The sequence below is a fragment of the Vulpes vulpes genome, chromosome 4 (assembly GCF_048418805.1).
Source record: "Vulpes vulpes isolate BD-2025 chromosome 4, VulVul3, whole genome shotgun sequence".
Lineage (NCBI taxonomy): Eukaryota > Metazoa > Chordata > Mammalia > Carnivora > Canidae > Vulpes > Vulpes vulpes.
This window is the reverse complement of record NC_132783.1, coordinates 111,761,059-111,783,307: the sequence shown is the minus strand read 5'-3', so window position 1 is coordinate 111,783,307 and position 22,249 is coordinate 111,761,059. Positions and strand designations below refer to the sequence as shown.

Here is a 22,249-nt window from a genome sequence, read left to right as displayed (position 1 = left end):
CTCACTGGCCTGGGCTAGTTGTCTGCTCACCAATGAAACACAGTTAACCTGACCTAAATCTCTCTTTTTTTTAAGCACTTGGCACATAATAAATAAAAGCAATTGGCTGAGTAAGAAGCTTGTGTATTTAAAGCCACTCATATATACAGTAAAACATTTAAATAGTATAAAAGGTATACGAGAATATACTCCCTCTCCCTACTCCTTCCCATTTTCCAGATCCCCTTCCCATAGTCTATACATTAGGAAGCATTCATGTATTCCCACTGCCTGCAACACACATACACACATAAAAATGTAATACATGCATCCTTCTACACCTTCTTTTTTCTTTTTTTTTTTTTTTTAATTTTTTAAATTAATTTATTTACTATAATCACATACAGAGAAGGAGAGAGAGAGGCAGAGACCCAGGCAGAGGGAGAAGCAGGCTCCACGCACCGGGAGCCCGACATGGGACTCGATCCCGGGACTCCAGGATCATGCCCTGGGCCAAAGGCAGGCGCCAAACCGCTGTGCCACCCAGGGATCCCCTACACCTTCTTTTTTCAATTGACTTTGGACTTTGAGACGTTTCACATAGCTATGTGTAGTCAGTTTCTCTGTTTGCATCATGGATTTATCACAACTTATTTACCTTCTCCCCCACTGGTGGACATTTAGGTTGCTTCCAAACTTGCTATTACAAACAATACAATGACCATCCTTGTATCTTTATCCTATAGTATTCAAGTGTGAAAGTCCATGCCCAGACTTACTTGTGAGGAGTAGCAGCAACAGCAGGACACAGTCAAAGGAAAGATGTGAAACCATGGATTCTGAAGACAAGTCAAATGACAGCTCTGTTTAGTTTTAATTCTCCAGTGGAACTGGGGAGCTCTTGCAGTTGTATCTTCTCCACTGCCCTCAACTGATGGCCCAGCACATCAGCGCATCTGACTACAAATCTTTCCTCTCTATTGCTGCCAAGTCCACAGTTAGATCAAAGGAAACCCCAGTTCTCTGTCATGCTACACCACAGACATCCTGTCAGTCTCTGATATTTATCCGTTGGTATCAACGAAGAGGAAGCAACACTCAGAGAAAGAAAAGTCTCTCTCAGTCAAGAAAATTCTGTTAGCAAATAGAGAGAGACCCCTCATATCTCCAATGAAATAATCCTCTGTGTGAAATGGATGGTATATGGGTCCAGCTAGTTACAAGGGAACACAAGGTAGGAACATATCATCCATGTGTTCATTCAGTCAGATCAGCCAGTTGGTTGGTCACGTGACCAATGTGAATGAAGCACCTACTAGGTGTCAGGAACTGGACTGGGAGCTGGAGATCACGACAGTGAATGGAATGTTCTTTATCCTCACATTTATGAGTCCTTTCCACTCCATCCCTGAGCTTAATTCTTAGCCTTGTTCTAACACAAGTTGGGCTGTGTCATGTAACCTTGCTGGATCTCGGTTCCTTCATTTATAAAATGCATCAAATGAGGAAATTGTGTTAGGTGACATATGCACAGCTCCCTGCTCTAGTACTCTGACTCAAACCCTTCCACTTAGGAAAGATATATTCCTTTCTGCAATGTTTCTTTTTGCCCACTGTCCAGGGGAAGAGAGGGGACCCCAATATTCTGTTTCATCTAATGTACACAAAATGTCCCCTCCTCTCCACCCCAAAGACAACTTCTGGCATGAATTGTCAGAAATTGTTGAGTTCCAGCTCCACTCTCCATCACAGAGGTAACATCTCAGACCCCAACAGTCTCAGCCCTGAGACAGTGACATTTGTCTGAGAGCCTTAAAAGCCAATGGTTCTTTACAAGAATGAGCTCATAGACTGAATAGTCTTTGAAAACATGGTGGCCTTCCTCCATGTTGCTGAACTTCCTTGTCACACTCATCTTTCTAGCACTAAATGCATTTAATATAAATGTCCAGCTCGTTCAGTGTGTGCACTTCAATAGCATCACAAATGTAGCAGTCACTCAAGAGATCACAGTCAATTTCTTCATCTTATAGATAGGGAAACTGAGACCTCGTGAAGTTGATCTGCCCAAAGGCACCTGATTGGTCATTTCAAATGAAAACTGAGTCCCTTGAGCTTCAGATTTTTTCCAGTATAAACTGTTTTATGAACTTCATATTTGCCCTTTATATATCTGCCTACATAACTAATAACAACCAGCAAATGTCAATATTCAAGAATAAGGCAGAATGGATTAAACATGGGGTCAGAGGTCATGTTTACCACCTGACCACCTTCCCCCCACCCCCCTCACCCCCAGCAATACTCTTAAAAGTTTTAGCCCTCAGATTTTGTGTTCTGTTTTTTTTTTTTTTACTGTTTTGTTTTTTATTGTTAGTACTCTGTTTTCTGTCCATCTCTAGAGTTACTGCTGGAAACAGCTTTATAAAATATTAACAATTTATTAATTCATTGAAGTCTAGTCATAAATGAGCCTAGAAATCTACTCTCACCCCCTTCTTTTTTTTTTCCCTGTATATAGGAGGCTGTTTCTGAGCATTTTCATGTTTATTTAACTTTTATTTCTTGTTTCTCCAAAAGAACCTGTTTAGATAATTCATCCAAATGGCTAAAATTTAAAGCAATATCAAAGCTTTATGAAGAAGCCTTGTTCGCACTCCTCCAAGTCTACCAACTTCCCCCACCCACCCTGTAGGTTTCTGTTTCCTAAGTGTCATGTGTATACCCCCAATGAAAACACAAGAAAATAAAATATATATTTGTATTTCCTCCTTTCTTAGACAAATTGTATACCTGTGTTGCACCTTGTATTTTCTATTTATTGTTTTATAAAAAAAATTTTGACATACACAAAAGCAGAGAGAAAAGTATGACTTCCCAACACACAGATTCAAAATTATCAACTTCTATATTAAAACAAATCCCAGACATCATGTTATTTCACCCTTACAGACTTCAGTGTGCATTTTGCTTTTTGAAAGTGGATATTCTGCTGCTTAACCACAATACTATTATTACACATGCCCAAATTAATAATGTGTCTTAGCACTTAATTCTTCACTCCATAATCAAATTTTCCCTGATTATCTCAAAGATACCCTTTTACAATACATTTGTTTATATCCAGATCCAAACAAGGTCCCTGTGTTCCATTTGGTTGATATGTCACTTAAGTATCTTAATCTTCCTTCCATCCCCCTGCCACCAACTGGTTGTCCAAACCAGTTATACTGCAGAATGTTCCACATTCTGGGTTTGCCTGCTTCCTTGTGGTAACATTTAAATTATTCCTCTTTTCTGTGTTTCCTATAAACGAAACTTAGCTCTAGTAGTTTAGTTAGATTCAGTTTGACTTTTTGGTAAAAGTACTTCACAGCTGGTGCTGTGTGCTTCAGATTCCACCACAGTTATCTGGTTGTGTGTAGAGTACTAACATTGATCAGCTTGCATCTTTCTTTTTAAACTTCACTCTCTATTCCAAAGATCTCTGCATTCCATCTCATAAAAAATTTCCTCATTCTTTATTACAGCCCTGTGGATGCCACTGAATGAAAACATTGTGTGAAAGCAACAATGTTATCATCCCCTTGAAATGGACCCGTCACATCTCAGTTTATTTGTAAAGTTGATCATAAAAGATCCATAGAGGCCTATGGTTCTTTAATTACATGCAATAGAAGTTTGCTTCTTAAAAGGAGCCTGGAATGTGTTTCTGGTAAAGAAGTCTTATGTATGGTAATTAATTCATTTCTAAATTGTGTTAAGAAAGTTGTATTGTGAGTTTTCATAAGGTATGTTTGTTGAATGTTAGCTACAATTATGTAGTGGGGTGCTACATATAATACCACATACAGTGTTTTTGGTTTTCCCCTTCAGTAGCAGGAAAAGTGGCAAAAAAAAATCTGACTCCTTAAAGATAGTCTCCAAGCACCAAATGAAAGCATTAGGATTATGTGTAGTTAGAAGTTACAGTGATAGGTAACTAAAGGGCCACTAGACAAAATTCATAATGGAAGTTAGAGAGTTTTATACAGGTCAGGAGACAGGAGAACATGGGTGATACAGATGGGATTATCTGGAAAAACTCAGTCTAGTTAGAATCTACCTTGTGCAATGGAAGTGATGCAGAAGAATGGGTATTGGAGAGATGACTACATAAGGAATCCTATATATCCTTGATTTGAATCAAAAGCCCTATCTTACTCAAACCATAACACTTTAGTTTCCATGTAGTATTACTCGCAAGGTTTTGCAAAGGGAGGCACTAAGTTTGGATATTAAGGATAAGAAGTTAAGTGAAGCAATTTTGAACTAGGTCTTCTGACTTCCAGATTGCACCCAGCCATGTGACTTCCCTTTAAAAGTGCTTGTAAGGAACTGAGTGGGAAAAATTAGAGAGGGAGACAAACCATGAGAGACTCCTAACTCTGGGAAATTAACAAAGGGTTGCAGAAGGGGAGGTGGGTGGGGGGTTGGGGTAACTGGGTGATGGGCACTAAGGAGGGCACTTGAGGGGATAAGCACTAGGTGTTATACTATATGTTGGCAAATTGAGCTTCAACAAAAACAAAACAAAACAAAACAACAAAAAAACAAAGGTGCTTGTTAGAAATAAGTCAGTCAGGAAAGACAAGTACCATGTGCTTTTACATAGAATTTAAGAAACAAACAAGCATGGGGGAAAGTGTGAGAGAGACAAGTCAAGAAAAGGAATCTTAACTATAGAGAACAAACCAATGGTTACCAGAAGGGAGGTGGGCAGCGGGATGGATGGAAATAGGCAATGCGGATGAACAAGAGTGCACCTGTTGTGATGAGCACCAGGTGATGTATGGAAGTGCTGAATCACTATATCACCTGCAACTAATCTTACACTGGCTATTAACTAACTGAAATTTAAATAAAAACTTTGAAAATAGATAAAAGTGCTTGTAAAAAAGCTTTCAGTACTTGAAAACTTTTTTAGGGGCACCTGGGTGGCTCAGTGTTGAGCATCTGACTTTGGCTCAGGTCATGATCCTGGGGCCCTGGGATCGAGTCCCACATCAGGCACCTGGCAGGAAGACTGCTTCTCCCTCTGCCTATGTCACAGACTCTTTCTCTGTATCTCATGAATAAATAAAAATCTTAAAAAAAAAAAACCTTTTTATTATATAAGTCATACTCATTGTAGAAATTTCTGGGGAAAAAAAGAATATAAATAAATAAAAACCATAATCTCAGTAGCATGAAATCCTACTGTCAACATAATGGATCTCCTTTCAGATCTTTGTCTGGGTTCATCTCTAAATATAGGAACATGTTCATGTCAGTACCTCTTGTGGGTAGATCACCAGAAAGTCTCACTCATGGATAGTTAGGAACACCATGAACACAAGGGGATGTAGGAGAAGGTACAAAACATATCTATATACTCCCCATTAAACTGTCAGTTCAAAGACTCCACCTCAGATGAAAGTCTTTTATTTTTATTCTACTTTTTTTTTTTGTCATCTCCATGCACTCATTTGCATTAGATTGCTCTCAGCATTGCCCTCCCCACCAGGCCCCAACCTGAGAGGGCAATCTCAAACCAGAGATCCTGGGAAGACCTGAAGGCAACTTCTAGGTCTTCAGAATGATGATACATTTACAAGACAAATCAATTTCTCTCTTGCTATGGACCACCTCTCATAGCACGATCTTAGTGTTGTTCTTATACCAATAAACCCTTCTTCTCTCATTAGAGTCTTTATGTTGCAGTTAAGAAAAAACCCAACTCAAACTAGCTTAAACTAGAAAGTGAATTTATTGCCTGACATTTATTGAAAAGTTCAGCTGCAGGCCGACTTGACTTAATGGCCCCCATGAGGTTACCGGGTACCTGGTTCCTTGCTGTCTCCAATTTTGGCTCTGTGGAGGCCGAGAAAAATTAAGGCCATTCCACCTCAAATTTAGCATTAGCACAAGTACAGCCATCTTAGGCCCCTGGGAATAAGAGCTGAACTTTACAGGAAAAACTGCAGATTGTCCTAGGCAGGGAATTCTGTATCGGAAAGACAATAAAGCTCAGAATGCCCTTGGCAGAGAATCCCGTATGGGATCTTAAGAAACTCCCCCACCCTTTTCCCCATATTGGAATGGAAAAAATTCCTCCACCCCTTCTGAAGATCCCCTAGACCAGCCCATAAAAAACGCAGCTGTAACCCACTTCAGGGTCCGAGTCCCTGCTCTACTGTATGGAGTATACTTGGACCAGAGCTCGAGCTTGTAAATAAACCCTCATGTACTTGCATCGGTGTCGGCTCCTTGGTGGTTTCTCGGATTCGCAATCTTGGGCACAACAGGCTCCTTCCTCATATTCTACATGGTGTCCCTCTATTGCACCTGCAGAATACACAGCCACATACTAAGAACATCTTTCAGCTGCTCTCACACAAGCCCAGTGATTCACATCCCCTCAAAGGCCCATATTGGTCACAGACTCATTCCTGAACTGTGTCCAGAGGATCAAAAAGGACCAATTGGTTTGAGCCTGAGCCATATCCCCAATCTTGTGTTCTAAAAGTGAAAGGAGGGTGGTTCCTCCAAATAAAAGCGTGGTGCATTTCAGGAGGAAAGATGGATTCTGGGTAGCAAAAGCAAATGTCCACTAGAGATGCCTTCCCAGAAGGGGATGGGATGTAGACATGGGAAAAGAAAACCTGCCCTTCCAAATAGGCATGGTTCTTCTTACAAAACAACAACAACAATATATATATATTCGAATGCTCTTCACACACTGGGGAGATGCTAAAGAGCTTTTGTGTTTATAGACAGTTTTTGTATTTAGTAACTATGAATGCCAGTAAGATTAAGATCACCCTCAAACCAGCGCAAGAGGCAGTTTTGACCCCTCTCCAGAGCTCTGTGCAGAGCGTAGAAAACAGAGGCCCAACAAGGACGTCAACATTCTGAGATACGGCGATATTTGCCCAGCAGGCCACTCCGAAGGGAAGTTAATGCTACCCCTGCGCATATAATCAAACCTCTTCAGAGTAGAGGAAGTGGGGAGGGCTGTAAAAATAATACCCCTCGTAATACAGCTAGGCTCCCAGTGACAAAACTGAAAAATCAAAAGGGGTCTACCATCAAAAAAATTCTGTTGAGCTATGTATGAGTCACTGCGGGAACTCCTCCCTGCTGGCTCATCTTGAAAGTGCAGGGCCTCTGCTTCCTGCAGAGACCACGCTAGTGAGGGGAACTGCCTGAGTGGTCACTCACTCCTATTCCAGCATATTCTCGAATGTGGCATCTCTTCTTTCTTCTGTTTGCTCACGAGTCTCTTACCACCCCCAGTTCAGATAGTGAAGCTAATCATACTCCTCAGTTCAAGGCACCTACTCCTCATTGATCCGGTGAGGTCTCTTTCCTCTTTTCTTTTACTATTTTCCACCTTCATCCGTGACTGACATTCTCATTTTTCTCTCTCCATGGGCATCCACTTTGCAAGAATGTGATTGAGCAGTTTTCCAAGGTGCTTGCTTATTCCTGTTTACATTCTCACTGTCAGTGAGAACGCTTGTGATGCTCCGTGACTCTAATCACAGTCCCGTTAGACTTAAAAAAAAAAAAAAGATTGTATTTATTTATTCATGAAAGACACAGAGAGAGAGGCAGAGACACAGGCAGAGGGAGAAGCAGGATCCTCGCATGGAGCCTGAGGTGGGACTCGATCCCAAGACCCCGGGATCACGTCCTGAGCTGAAGGCAGACACTCAACCACTGAGCCACCCAGGTGCCCCCGTCGGACTTTTTAATTTTTTCCAAGACGATGGTGCCTGATGATGTCACAATATAGCTTTAAGATTAAACTGTTGTCTGGTGGAAAATATAACTGTTGCCTGTACAAAACATTGCACAGATAAACTCATAGTGTACAAATATTTATAAAGCAGTCAGGTAACCAGGACCCAGAACAAAACGTAAAACTGCCAATTTCCTGAAGTCCTGCTGACACCCACTCCAAGCCCATGTGTCCCTTCCTGATCACAAAACCTTCCCCCTGTCCTCCAAATAATCACTATTCTAAGTTTTGCAGTAATCATTTGCCCTTTTTATGGTTTTTACCACCTGTGTATGCATTCCAAAATTATATGAATAGTTTTGCTTATTTTTGAATATCGTATGAATGATATATCACCTGTAAGCTTTTGTGTTTTGTTTCTTTCACTCAGCAGAGTATTTGGGACATTCATTCATGCTGTTGTGTATTCCTGTTGGTTGTTTGTTGTTGTTACTGAATATTTTTCCGGGAGTGGATATGCCTCAAATTATTTGTTCATTCTATTTTAGATAAACACTGCACCTTCTGAATCAGTTATCATAAACAATGCTACCCTGGACATTCTCGTACACGAATCCTAGTGCTCACACACAGAACCTTCTCTGGAGTATACTTCTGAGAGTAGGATTATTGGGTCAAAGGGGATATACATTTTGAAATTTATTCGATAATGCCTGTTTCCCAAGACATCTACCAGCAGTGTATAAAAATTTCTCCTCTCCCATGACCTCATCAACACTTAGTATTGCCAGATTTTTTTTTTCAAACTGGCAAAGGATATGATGGCATCTCACTGTCAGATTGAAAGTCCTGTGTTTTTCATTTGCATCTTCCTCTTTACTAGCAAGGTTACTTTTTCTTTTGTTCAAGAGCCCTTTGGATTTGAGGAGTGCTAAGGGGAGAAAGGCTTATTTTGTCCATGTTTCTGTTGGGATTCTCAGTTTTTTATCATAAATTGATAATTATCCATATAAATTATGAATATTTACATATTTTGGATACTAGTCCTCTGCTGATTTAATCTTCTGTGAATACAGTGTTTTCTCCCACGTTGTGGAGTAAACTTGACCTTTTGACAATATTGAGCGTTTCAATCCATAAATATGTTTTCTATCTAGATTTTCTTTAATATCCCATAATAAAATGTTTAAATTTTCCCTAGAGAGATCTTCAACTTATACCTTAAGTTTTTCCTGAGTACTTTATATTATTGATGCTATTTTACATGTATCTTATTTTTAAGTTTTTATATCGTTTCTGGTATTCTGAAATGCACTTTTATTTTTGAATGGTGCTTTTCCCCCTCCAACCATTAAACTCTTATTAATAAATTATCTGTGGATTATATTGTTTTCTATGTAGTCATATTTCCTGCAAATAATGACAGTTTAGTTTCTTCCTTTTCAATCCTATATTTTATTTTCCGTACCATGCTGGAGAGGAAGGAGATCTAGTTCCTATTTCATAGAAGTTTTGATAGCAGGCATCCTATTTCATTCCAGCTCTTAAAGAAGAGGTTTCAGCTTCCACCTTGGGTATCTATTATTCTGTAGCTTTTATGGAGCTACTGTTTAGAGAATGGAAAGTTCTCTTTCATTCCTAAATATCTAAGATATTTTTTCTTTTTTTCATGAATGGATACTAAATTTTATAAATGCCTTTCATACATCTGTTGAGATGATCAAGTGATTTTTCTCTTTTAATCTATTATGACAGACTACACTAATTTTCTATTCTGCATTCCTAAAATAAACAGATTGACCATAAAACATTACCTTTTATTTTTACATATTCCTGGGTTGAATGTGCTAGTATTTTATCTATGCTAGTCTCACAAAGAGAATGTTCCCTCTTTATCTATTCTCTGAGTCTACATAAAATAAGCTTGTTTTTTGTTTTTTTTTTTCTGACAATGTTTGGTAGAACTTGCTAGCAAAGCTATTTGAACTTGAAGTTTTCTTTGTGAGAAGAATTTGACTACTGGTATGTTTTAAAACAAATCATTAGAAAGCTATTCAAGTTTTCTATTCTTAAACCAATACTGGTAACTATAAGAATTTGTCTATTTTTGTCTAAATTTTTACATTTATTCATATAAAGTTATCCACAATATTTTCAGATTATTTCATACTGTCCATAAAATGTATAGGAATGTCCCTTTTTCATTTCTATTATTTGTGCCTTCCTTTTTTTCTTCTTCTTTATTACTCTCTCCCGTAAATAGCGATGGCTTAGTGCCTAGGCACATGCACCACATAAACCTCTTAGGTCCCCCCTCAGCCCTTCCAGATCAGATACTTCTGCACACGTAGATCAGCAAGCCTGAGACCTAACTGAATATACTGCTTCAGAAAGAATTAGAGTGAGTCTCTCAACATTAATAGTACCTACCCTATGAGAGGGTACAAGAATTACCACAGTTAAGGCTACACAGCCAGTAAATACTGGGGCTCCAAATCCACCATGCCTTGCTCTTTCTCTTTTCTTTTACACCTGAGGTTTAATTCTGCCATTTGTTAGCTGAAGTGTCCTTGGTGTAGAGCAAGTTACATTCTTAAGTCTCAATTTCTTTACCCACAAAATCATTTTTATTTTTCCAATTTGAATATACTTAGACACAAATATGAACTCAGACTACATATAGTAACTTGCTTTTATCGTATCTAGAATATCTTTCCATGTTAGTATTTTCATTCTGAATGGCTCCTAACAGTTGGATGGTATTCATAGCAGATCTTCGTGTTTGTTGAATGAATGAATGAAAAAATCAATAAAGACCCGAAAGACATCATTCCTTGTAGTTCTGATATAACGCATTCCTGGTCAGCCCAGCCATGCCTCCCCACCTGACTCCTATCCTTTGAACATCTTCCCTTACTCCAAATCTAGAGTGGGGGGCAGGGAACCAGCAGATTCACAGACCTTGGTCATATGTGTAAAGCAAATGTGAGAAGCATCTGTCATCATTCACTCAGTACAAACAGCACCAAGGCCTTCCCCAGGTCTTGTCCGGGGAAACAAAAGCTCTGATCAAAAGACTGTATTAACAACATAATACTAAGTATTTTGAAAAATTCACCCCCTGTTCTCTCCAGGAGAAAAGATTTTGTAGGCTAGAGACCATAGGCAACAAGTCTCACTTGTTGAATAAAAACGAGCTCAGTATCATAAGCAGCACCTGAGTTTCTCCTGCCTACTCCCTGACTGCGGCTTCTAAACTTGAGATAAGAGTGCCACTTACTGTTAGACTAATCACATTGCAATTTTAAAACAGTTCTTAAATCTCTGGAGTCTAAATGCCAAATGAAGACAAAGGACTTATCAGGTAAGATACTAGTTGACCTTTGATAGCTTACTAACTACCAGAAATTGTGCTAAGTACTTTGTAGCCATAATCTAATTTAGGCCTTAGAACAATCCTATAATTTTTATTTCTGTGGTTATTACTAGTTTTGTAAGCACACTCCAGGGTTTTGAATCCAACCACCTAGGTCATAGCCTCCAGACCAAATCCAGTTAGCTGTCCTATTTTTGTATATGCCACAAGCTAAGGATTATTTGTTTAAATAGGGAAAATCAAAAGAATATTTCAAAACATGAAAACTATTTAATTCAAGTTTCGGTGTCTATAGAGAGTTGTATTGGAACATAGACACACATTTGCTTAGATAGTCTATGGCTGCTTTTGCACCATAGTATATTTCAGTAGTTGTAACAGGGACCTGATGGTCCTCAATGTCTAAAATATTTACTAACTTGTTCTTTACAGAAAAAGCAGTCAACTCCTGACCTCAATTCTAATTTGGATACACCATCTGGGCAAGCCACAAAACTGAGCCTTAGTTTCATATAGTAGAACACCTACCAACAGCAGTTTTTAAGGAAGATTAGCGCTATAAACAGTATCTCCTGAAGATGCCTGCAGAAGTCTAAGACATAAATGCCTTAACATATTCAAAGGAAGTTCATAATTCCATCTACAAATCTGTTCCTCCCTTAATCCAGTATTATGTAGTGTCTTGAGTATGGACTTTAGGGTTGAAATATGGGATTCCACTCTAAGCTCCACTATGACTTTTAAATTATATGATGCAGTAGAAAGGTGCTCAAGTATGGAGGTTGAGTGCTTAGGCCTTGAAACTAGGTTTCAATCCTGGTTCTGCCTCTCACTAGCTTGGTGACCTTGGGTGAGTTATATAACCTTTTAGAACCTCTGCTTCCTCATCTGTAATATGGATGTTAAAAAATCATAATGCTTTTTTTTAAAAAAATTATTCATTCATGAGATAGAGGCAGAGACAGGCAAAGAGAGAAGCAGGCTCCCCATGGGGAGCCTGATGCAGGACTCAATCCCAGAACCCCAGGATCAGTGGTTGAGCATCTCATGATCCTGGGGTTCTGGCTGAGCCACCCAGGTGTCCCATAATACTAATTTTACTGGGATGCTGTGAGGATAAAATAAATTTATCTACGTAAAATGATTAGAACAGTGCTAAGCAAAGCTCTCTATATATTTGCTATAGATTTCCCATCTTATTTAGGATAAAACAAACTCCTTCCCTTAACCTTCTAAAGCCTCTAATCTGCCCTCCATCTGCTTCTCTAGCTCCAACCTCTTCCCTATGTTGCAGCCAAACATGATTTCTCACCCAAATCATGCTTTTTCTTTATGGGACACTTGTACTTGCTGTTTCCAGTGACCTTAGAAGTTAGCACAGGCCTTTTCTCTGAAATACAGCACAGCACAGTTTTAACTCCCTTCCAAAGCCCTTCACAAATGTGAACATGTAAACGTAACTTGAAAAGATAGTGTGAACAAGGAATTTTGAGCAGGCAATAGGAATAAAATGAGAAGCAAGATTCTTCTGAGTGTTGTAATGGCTGAATAGTTAAAACACAAACAGACCTTCAAAAATTAATTCATTTGTTTTGTTTATCTTTCTTCCATTTTCCTCCCCATTCTCCATTTCCATGGTAACTAGACCAGTGTCAGGCAGAGGACCCCACTTTTCACTAAATGAATACAATTAATAAATGAATAGTATGGTGGAGAATTTAGGAATAGAGATTAATACAACCTGTTTATTTTTATCAAAAATTTACATGTGCTCAATTTGTAGTGGACATCTACAGTATGACAAAACTCAGCACTTCTTTTCGAGACGGAGACTACCTTCTCCCATGCGTGGACATTTTGGGGACTGCCAAATTCTTAACAGGATTCGGGCGCCAGCTGATTGGCCCAGCTGAAATGAGGAATGCCACTCTTATTATTTTCCCCCTCTGGACTAGTTAATGCCTCCTTTTCCCCCCAGTCTTCCTTTTTTCCTTGACAGCGGTGCACAAAGATTTAAACTTGGGAACTGCTAGCAGCCATATTCTCTATACATTCACAAAAAAGGCTGGTTTGTAAAAAAAAAAAAAAAAAAAAAAAAAAAAAAAAAAAAAAAAAGCAGCAGCAGCTAACATAAAGAAACCTGACAAGAGAAACAATGAAGGGATCTGAATGGAGTTTGAGTAGCAGTTGCCCTGGAGACTCTTCTAGTCCTCTTCACAGTTCAATTTATCCTTTAATCATGTAACTGCATAGTATCTTTTCAAAAATTTGTCATTTTGCTTCAACTAAGTTAAGCAGAGTGTACTAATACAATACTCCTTTAACTCACCGCACAGTCATCAAGAGATTTCTTAATACCAGTGCCAAAGCCCCACTCCAGGACAATGAAATTAAAATCTCTGGAGTCTGGGAATCGGTAATTTCAAGAGGTGCCAGGCTATTCCAGAGATTTCATTTTGAGGAATCAGTCTATCAGGAATATTCACTATAACTAGGTATACAGAGATGTATTTTAACCCTCACAAGATTGAAAGACTATGACTTTCAAACTTGAAACTATCAGACTAGTGTTCTTTCATCTCATTGTAATTGCAGTTCACATTAGAACTCTTATTAGTTTTGGTGAGGTGCTACCTGGACCTTCAAGAACAGATCCTCAGATCCTCCCAAAGTCAGAATTTAAGATTCCTCATGGAATTTTAACTCCTAATCCTTCCTAAACACACACACACACACACATACACACACTCTCCCATATAAATGATGTTGTGATTCTAGTAACATTAGATGACTCATTTAGTTTTTTCCAAAACTGAAAAGCAGCCAAAAATAAGGGGCTAGTACCCCTTAGCCTCAAAGTTATAAAACAGTTGAGGTCAAAGGAAAGAAATTTTTTGGAGAGTTGCTCGTGTTATGCAATATCCAACTACCCCCCACCCCAAGCAGATGGGGGGCTCCTCTCCCTCTTCGATTTAATCTTTAGGTTTAATCTGGACTGTGCTCCCAGAGCCCAAAGACTATACCAAACACATATAGAAAAAAATTTTGGCCAACTAGTGGCCTAATAGAGAGCTATCTACTTGGCAACAGTCTACACTCCCAAGATGTTTAAGGAAAAGGATGCATAAATGTTTCACATAAAGAATAGGCATATAGCCATATTAAACTAGACTTTGCCAGCTCTAGGACTAGAAATATACCAAACCCCTGAAGAGTGGTATACCGGGAACCAAGAACTGAGGGAAGAATCAAAAGTAGACATCTGGAAAATGTACTACCTTTGTCAGTGACTTTTTTTTTTTTAAGACTTATTTGAGAGAACGAGGGGGGTGGGCAGGAGCAAGCTCTGCTCCCCTCTGAGCAGGGAGCCTGATGTGAGGCTGGATCCCAAAACCCTGAGGTCATAACCTGAGCCGAAGGCAGAAGCTTAACCAACTGAGCCACCCAGGTGCCTCCTTTATCAGTGATTCTTAATCTTGAGTGTGAATCAGAACCTAAGGGCTTTTTTAAACCACAGCTTGTTGGGCCCTACCCAACAAGTTTGATTTAGGTCTAGGGTGAGGTCTGAGAATCTGCATTTTTAACAAGTCCTCAAGTGATGGTAATGCTGCTGGACAAAACTTAGAACCATTGACCTACATAAAGAGAAAGACCAGCAAAGTTCAGATACAAAGTGGAGTCTTTACAAAGACCCTGGTGGAAGAGAGGATGGAGGGCAGGAAAGAAAATGCAGAAATAAAATGTCAGTGCTCAAAAACAAGCTGACTTCTCACTCATATAGTCAAATCAGCTAGGGTAGGGGGTGGTTAACAAATGGAGAGCCTAGTCCTCATTCAAAGACCCACCTGACTGAACTTTTATTATTTTCAAGTGGCTTCCAAAGTTAACCCAGGTGTAGCCATCCAACCAGCAACTGAGAAGAAAATGGAGGAACTTACAAAAAAAAAAAAAAAATGTTATGGGGGCACCTGGGTGGCTCTGTGGTTGAGTGTCTGTCTTTGGCTCAGGTCATGATCCCAGGGTCCGGGGATCAAGCCCCGCATCAGGCTCCCTGCAGGGAGCCTGCTTCTGCCTATGTCTCTGCCCCTCTTTTTTGTGTTTCTCGTGAATAAATAAATCTCTTAAAAAAAAAATTGTTATGCAAGAGGCCTGAAGTTTTGCACCCATATTCCATTGCTAAGAGCTTAGTCCTATGGCTGTACATAGACCCAAGGAGTGAAAAAATGTAGACCCTGGCATGGAAGCCATATTTCAGGGCAACAAGCATCTCCAATACACAATCCAATTAGTAGTCTCTGCTACTAATCCCCTTCTCATTGCAGGCTCCCAGCCTTAGCAAGTCTGAGTACAGCTTTAAAGGAAATGTATAGCTAATTACATAGACATTTTACTGAAATGAATGTAATGAAAAGTATTCAAAGGACTTATTATCTGAGTGACTGGAAACAGGTTATGAGACCTACCCACGGTAGGAACAAGAAGCTGAGATAGTGTGTTTACAGAAGCACTCAAGAGGAAAAATAAAATTGCTGTTTTATAAATCTATGGGGTTCCTCTCTTTTAACGTTACACTACTTTTTTAGAGATCAAGTAAATTTTTTAAGTAAAATAAATCTAAAGATTTTATAATTTCACATTTATACAGCTTGATATCCTTTATTTATCTATCATTCTTAAATAACAAACCTACTTTTCAAAGATGAAAGCTTGCTATTACTGAGGATATCTTTAATGTTTTCTGCAACTCCAAAACCAGGATGTTTCACATAATTTCAGCACTTTGCTTTTTAAGGTGATTACTTTTAACGTATACATATCCTCATTTGCCTATACTTGCCATAAAGTAAAATTACAGCCTGTGACATCTCATAATTGATAAAGTTAGAGTCAAGTCATTTACATGACTTCTAGTTATATCTCTTTTGAAACTCTCCAAAGCAAATTAACCATATATGCCATTTACTGAAAAATAAAAGAAAAAGAAACATCCTTCATGGTCTTTCATTCATTTCATCAATTAGGACACACAAGGCAGCATCCTTCTCTATTATCTGGTCTCTCCTATGACCTGAATTTTCTCTTTGCTGTTCACTCTGTCCAGTACAATTGTTGCTATCATCAGCGTCCATTGGTTCAGTTTTAACTCTCATCCCTGCTTCAGAATGGGGCAAATCATCAGGCAAAGAAGCCAAGCAATTCTGAATCATCTCAATGACTCGTTCCAGATGCTTCTGAAACCGCTCAGCTGTTTCAAGGCGTTGACGTTTCTGCACCTCCATCATTACTCTCAATGTCTCTCTTGCTTGGTGCGGTCGGTATTCATTTATGAGATGATGCACATGTACAAAAAGCAGTTTAAGATCTTCTAGTTTCTCTTCTCGTTTTATACTCCCAGGGCTCCTTATCAAGATATCTAAGAGGTCTAAGAAATTGATAAGAATTGACATATTGAGTTTTCTCAGTTCTTTCTTATGATCAAACTGCATAGGATGAAGCCGTTCGATGCCCTGACTTTCTAAAGGGCGGATGATAAGATCATCACATTGGAATTGATTGCCAAACATCATATAGCTGTCTTTTATTGGAGGTGGAGGCTTGGGAGCGAGGCCTTCCTGAATATTTTCATCTGTATATTCCTTGATGTACTGCATTGGAGGTGGTGGAAGGGCACTCACTTGTTGTGGCTCACCCATAGTGGAAGATCAAGAACCTATGGAAATAAGCCAAAGATTTAGAGTAGAGTTATAAAACTAACCTGTCACAGTGGGTGACTACAGACAGTATTTTTCTTATTTTTCTTTGGCAGTTTGGGGCACAGGACAAAACAATCCCTTTAGTTTCTAAAACAACATGGACAGGCTGCCATCTTTTTCTAATTAGCATTATATCTTCAATCATCCAATTATTTCTCCTTCTTTGCTTAAGACTTTCATTGGCACACACAAAAAATATATGAAGTAAAAAAAAAAGAAAAAAATATATGAAGTATATTTTCATCTATAAATAAAATCTGGAATCCATAGCCTTCACTAGTTACATCACTTTTCTACACTTCTCTATAGCCAAATTACACATGCTGTCTCCCCATCTCGTATCACAATCCTTTTGGTTTTATATTATAGATTGATTCCAAAAGCAAACACCTACTTATAAGTCTAATAACACTTTGACAAAATTAACATTGCTGTATTTCAGACAGCTGGTATCACCTGAGCTTCTTTGATGAAATGATGATCCAATTTCATACCTTTTTTTCCCTGCAATGCACACTACATTTTCTTATGGACAGGTTAACTTTAAACCGACCATAACACCACCATCCAACACCAAAGATGGCAAATACTACTACACTGGAGGCAGTTTTACATTCGGAATTTTGTGAGATACTGAGTAAGGGCAACTGTGGAGCAGCCCTGGGTTTCTACCAAGCCAAGATGGTGAAAAGGATTTTTTGGGAGTGAGGTGAATGAGCAGGTTTGGTGGAGTTAGGAGGCAGTGCTCAAAGGCATCATGATCTACTATAACTTTACCAACTCATAATTCACTCCTCTGCATATTCATTTTTGTCATTATCCAAATTGGCCTCAACCTCCTAAATCCACAAAAACTATTCAAAGTCATCAACAATCACCACAAATCCAATGGATATTTTTCTAAAGTGATTTTACTCAATCTTTCATCAGTATTTTCTTCTTTTTCAACACACTTCCCTTCTCCCTCAGCTTCCATGAGCCTACATTTAGGTTTTCCTCCTATCTCACTGGCCACTCCCTCTCAATCCCGTTTAGTGCCTTTCCTCTACCCAAATTTTAATGTTATATGCCTCAGAGGGTTGCTCTGGGGGCCCTCTTCTCACTCTAAATTAGGGAATCAGAAATTCAAGTGCCAAAACTGCAGGTAACATAAGCAGTGAAGCACTCTGGGACAATGATTCAGATGAATAAGCATGCCAAATCTCAAAGTCTCCAGCCATTAGCTTTCATATGGGAATGAAGACCCATTGCTCCCCAGTTTATTTCTTAAAAGAGGGCAAAAATCCAGATTTCATGCAGAATCTCTCAATTTTTAAATACTGGTAATTAGTTCTAGAAATGGTCAAGTCTTGTGAGGTCAAAAAGAACTATCTACAATCTTTGTGGTCTATGGGCCAATAGTTTTAGACTTCTGTTTTATATTCTCCCTTGGGTGATTATCAGTTAATTCCATGGCTTTTAACACCATTTCTACCAGTCATTCTCAACCAAGGGCAATTCTGCCCACCAGGAGACATACGGCAAGGTCTGGAGATATTTTTACTTGTCACAACTGGGGGATGGGGTGTTACTGGCATCTAATTGGTAGAGGCTAGGGATGCTGCTGAACACTTACAATGTGTATGACAGCCCCCAAAAAGGAATTATCCCAGCCCCAAATGTCAAAATATTGTACCAAAGTGGAGAAGCCCTGTTCTGTGTTTATGACTCTGTACTTTCTAGCTCTAATCCAAACTGCCTGGTCTCCTGGATGGCTCATAAAGCATTCAGGTTGAACCACTTGCATAAAGTCACAGATTAAGTAGTAGAAGAAGGATTCAGAACCATAATATCTTAAACACTACACTACATCATCAAGGATAAACAAAAAAAGCATTGCTTCCATCTTAGTGTCACTCACAACCTAACAAAGAAAACACAAAAATAACTACCAAGTTTTAAGGCTCCTACAAAAGGCCAACAGTTCTAACTACCAAAAATAAGTCTAAATATTCCACACAGGAAAATTATCATAAGCAAAATTAAAAGACAACCCCATTCTTTTGGGAGAAAAATGCCTGCAAGCTAACAGAGCAAATATTGGAAATTTTATTTTGACTTTTCAAAAATTTATTTTCTGACTCCACTCCCACCGGAAGGAGGGCACTAGGACTTCAGGAACTGCCTGTCTAATACACAACTCCATCTCCAGCACCTCAACACCTAAAAGATCCTCAATAAAGGCCCACTGATTGAGGTTGTTTTTTAACCTCCGTTTTTTAAAACAGAAAAATAGACAAAAGAGGACAAGGAGGAGGGCTCGGGTGGTTCAGTCGGTTAAGCTTCTGCCTTTGGCTCAAGTCATGGATTCAGGTCCTGATCTCAGGGTCCTGGGATTGAGCCCGCATCCGGCTCCCAGATTAGCAGGGAATCTGCTTCTCCCTTCTCCCTCTGCCTTTCCCCACGCTGGGCTAGCTCCCTCTCTCTCAAGTAAATAAAATCTTAAAAAAAAAAAAAAGACAAGGAAAATGCAAATGCTGAATAAAAGCAGAAAAATATTCAGACTAATATACTTCTAAAAGCAAAGTTTTAAAAAGGACACTTTTCATCTAACCGACTATCGAGATTTCAAATACTCCATCATTCAACAAATATTAGAACACCTTCCATGCGACAGGCGCTGGATGCCAGCAGAGGTCGCACTCTCCCAGGGCAGCTCTTTCTGTCCACGGGTCTTGCCCCCATGCTTCAATAAAGACCACTTTTTTGCACCACAGACGTCTCAAGAACTCTTTCTTGGCTGTTGGTTTCAAACCCTAACATCTGTCCTACGTCACAAGTACATAAAAATGTGCACTAAGGGTGTTTAATGCAGCGAGGTTTGAAAAGAGTAGGAAAAGTCGGAAATCATCCATGACTTCATCAATATGAGTGGATAAAACATTTCTCTGTAATATAAGGCGGCCCTCGAGTAAAAAGGGGTAAAACTGCTTGCGGGGAGGGGGGGGGGTGGTGGAGGTGGGGGTGATAAACAGTGTTTATATGTGATTACTACCAAAATCAGAGAATTAGCATTGATCTGGTTACTTCAAAAGCGACTGTAGAGACAGCCCAGGCTCCGCCTCACTCAAGCATTTTTAGCTGGGCGCCCGGTTCTGCGCCTCCCCACGCCCCAGGCACTCCTCTATTCAACCTGCCGTTTCCCAGAGGCCAACCACGTGACAGGTAACGTTTCAAAGCCTCTCAGTGGACGCCTGGGTGGCTCAGGGCGGGATCCGGGGATCCGGGGATCGGAGATCGAGTCCCACGTCTGCACGGAGCCTGCTTCTCCCTCTGCCTGGGACTCTCGTGAATAAATAAAATCTTTAAAAAAAAAAAAAAAAAAAAGCCTCTCAGTCTCCCTCACACGTCTGTCAGCTTCATTCGCGAGGAAGGCTCCGCGTCTCGGAGGGGCCGCCTGCCCCGCGTCGCGGCTGGTGAGACCGCGGCAACGGTTGTCACCCCGGCTCCTTCCCGCTGCCCAGGACAAGCTCGCCTACGGAAGCAACCTGACGTGTCGCACAGACCCCGCTCATTCCTCCACCGCTTCTCCGGGCCCAACTTTTCCGAGGCGGGGTCTCCACTGAAACCCGCGCCAAGCGTCACGGCCGGCGGTCGGGCCCCCCTTCCGCGGGTGGGTGCCAAGCCGGGGGCTCACCGAGAGGAAGGCATCCAGGGTGCCGCCCCGCCCCCGGTGCCTGTGGTGACTGGGCCCGAGCGCCTCCCCCCCTCGACGTGGCCACTAGGCTTGGGGTGGGCGGCCTCCTGCACCCCGCACTACCGCGGCCGACCTCAGGCTCCATCCCCGACCAGCGCGGGCACGGTCGTCCTCCGCGGACAAGGCCCGGGGGCCGAGGCCCGCCAAGGCCGCCCAGCTCAGCAAAGCCGCGGCGCGGGACTAGAACTCAGGGCTCCCCCCACCGAGGACCTTCCGCCCGGCTCCCCGCGAGCAGCAGCGAGGCCGCATCTCCGAGGGACGTGGGAGAGGAAGGTGACGGAGCGCGTCCGCGCCAGGCTTCCCCCATTCCCAGCCCGCCCTGGGGAAGCCGCGGGGTCCGGAAGGCGAGACGCACGCGGCACGAAGCCGCAAGCCGTCGCCGCCCACTTACCTCAGCTCTGGCTTTACGCTGGAGCCGCCTTCGCCTCCGCAACCGAAAGCCGACTTCCGGCCACCTCCTCCAGGAAGAAGCCCCTGACACTGCCCCTTGATTGGCTGAAAGAACTGTATTTTAGCCGCCGCTCTAGTCCCGCCTCCAACCAATGCCTTGCTACTGCGCCTGCGCGAATCTCCCCCGCCCTCGGCGGTTCGGTCGCCGGCGGCCTCGGGCGTGGGGGTATCTGTGCTAGTACTTTTTTTTTTTTTTTTTTGGCTGGGTTTTTTTTTTTTTTTAATTTTTATTTATTTATGATAGTCACAGAGAGAGAGAGGCAGAGGGAGAGAAGCAGGCTCCATGCACCGGGAGCCCGACGCGGGATTCGATCCCGGGTCTCCAGGATCGCGCCCTGGGCCAAAGGCAGGCGCCAAACCGCTGCGCCACCCAGGGATCCCTGTGCTAGTACTTTCTATCAGTAAAAGTTGCAACTGGTAGCTTCGCTCCTTTTTTATCTTTTTTTTTTTTTTTTTTTGACACCTAAAATTAACTTATCCGTTTGCCTTACATGAAAACTAGAAAATACAGATAAGCCGATTTTTAAAAATTAGATCGACTCTAATCCTACTGTCCAAAATAACATTACACTTACTTTTAATCTGGAAATATTTATGAACGTGATCGGGAATTAATACCATTCTCGGTTTCTATTTCTTCACATTCATATTTATTTTCATTTAGGAATTGAAACATATCTATATTTCCAGGTAACTAACAAAAAAATGTATCAAAGTTTTTGGGAGGCAATTTTCATAAGAAGTAACAAACTTACAAATTCGTGGAAATCTGACGAGAGCATACTGGACGTAAAAAAATTGTTATTCTGATAAAAGTTTTCAACTTTACCTCTAAAGTAAGATTACTTGGTTTCATTTTTTAGAAAAGAACGGGATTCCGAGTATATACAAAAGTAGAGGGGCGCCTAGGTGGCTGAGTGGGTGAAGCCTCTGCCTTCAGCTCAGGTCGTGATCCCAGGGTCCTGGGATCAAGCCCTACTTGGGCTCCCTGCTCAGCAGGGAATCTGCTTCTCCCCCTGCCCTCACACTGCTCTTGCTCTCTCTCTCTCTCTCTTCCTCTCTCAAATAGATAAGATCTTTAAAAAAAAAAAAAAAGTGTGCTCATTATCCACCTTCAATGTATACCCATTAGATCTAGACATTATTTTGTTTTAATATACACATCCAAAATAGGACTCTCATCTTCCCCC

At 40.8% G+C, this 22,249-nt stretch overlaps 2 protein-coding genes across 9 annotated transcripts in view; both read right to left on the bottom strand.

The window, feature by feature from the left end:
* The window catches only part of HAVCR2 (hepatitis A virus cellular receptor 2), a 37,423-nt gene extending 16,352 nt beyond the window's left edge, over window positions 1–21,071 (bottom strand). Inside the window, exons 1-4 of one of the 2 annotated variants that reach the window (XM_026007958.2) lie at window positions 21,001–21,071; window positions 7,222–7,557; window positions 6,253–6,345; window positions 759–818 (exon numbers count right to left, since the gene is read on the bottom strand). In XM_026007958.2, coding sequence (XP_025863743.1) covers window positions 759–813 — 55 coding nt within the window. In that variant the 5' untranslated portion in view covers window positions 814–818; window positions 6,253–6,345; window positions 7,222–7,557; window positions 21,001–21,071. Of the gene's footprint in view, window positions 1–758; window positions 819–6,248; window positions 6,346–7,221; window positions 7,558–21,000 lie in introns of both variants that reach the window. The other variant, XM_072756759.1, reaches the window with a different exon arrangement.
* Window positions 12,846–21,076, bottom strand: MED7 (mediator complex subunit 7). 7 transcript variants are annotated; one of them, XM_026007912.2, is made up of 2 exons: window positions 21,001–21,076; window positions 12,846–16,830 (listed from the first exon to the last, which is right to left on the bottom strand). In XM_026007912.2, exon 2 carries the CDS (start codon window positions 16,811–16,813, stop codon window positions 16,112–16,114), a length of 702 nt encoding a protein of 233 aa, XP_025863697.1. In that variant the 5' UTR covers window positions 16,814–16,830; window positions 21,001–21,076; the 3' UTR covers window positions 12,846–16,111. The 7 variants fall into 7 exon arrangements, with proteins under 7 accessions (XP_025863697.1, XP_025863706.1, XP_025863731.1 ...); XM_026007921.2 differs by lacking the exon at window positions 21,001–21,076 and adding an exon at window positions 20,550–20,685; XM_026007946.2 differs by lacking the exon at window positions 21,001–21,076 and adding an exon at window positions 20,259–20,372.
* Between the last annotated feature and the right edge of the window lie 1,173 nt (window positions 21,077–22,249).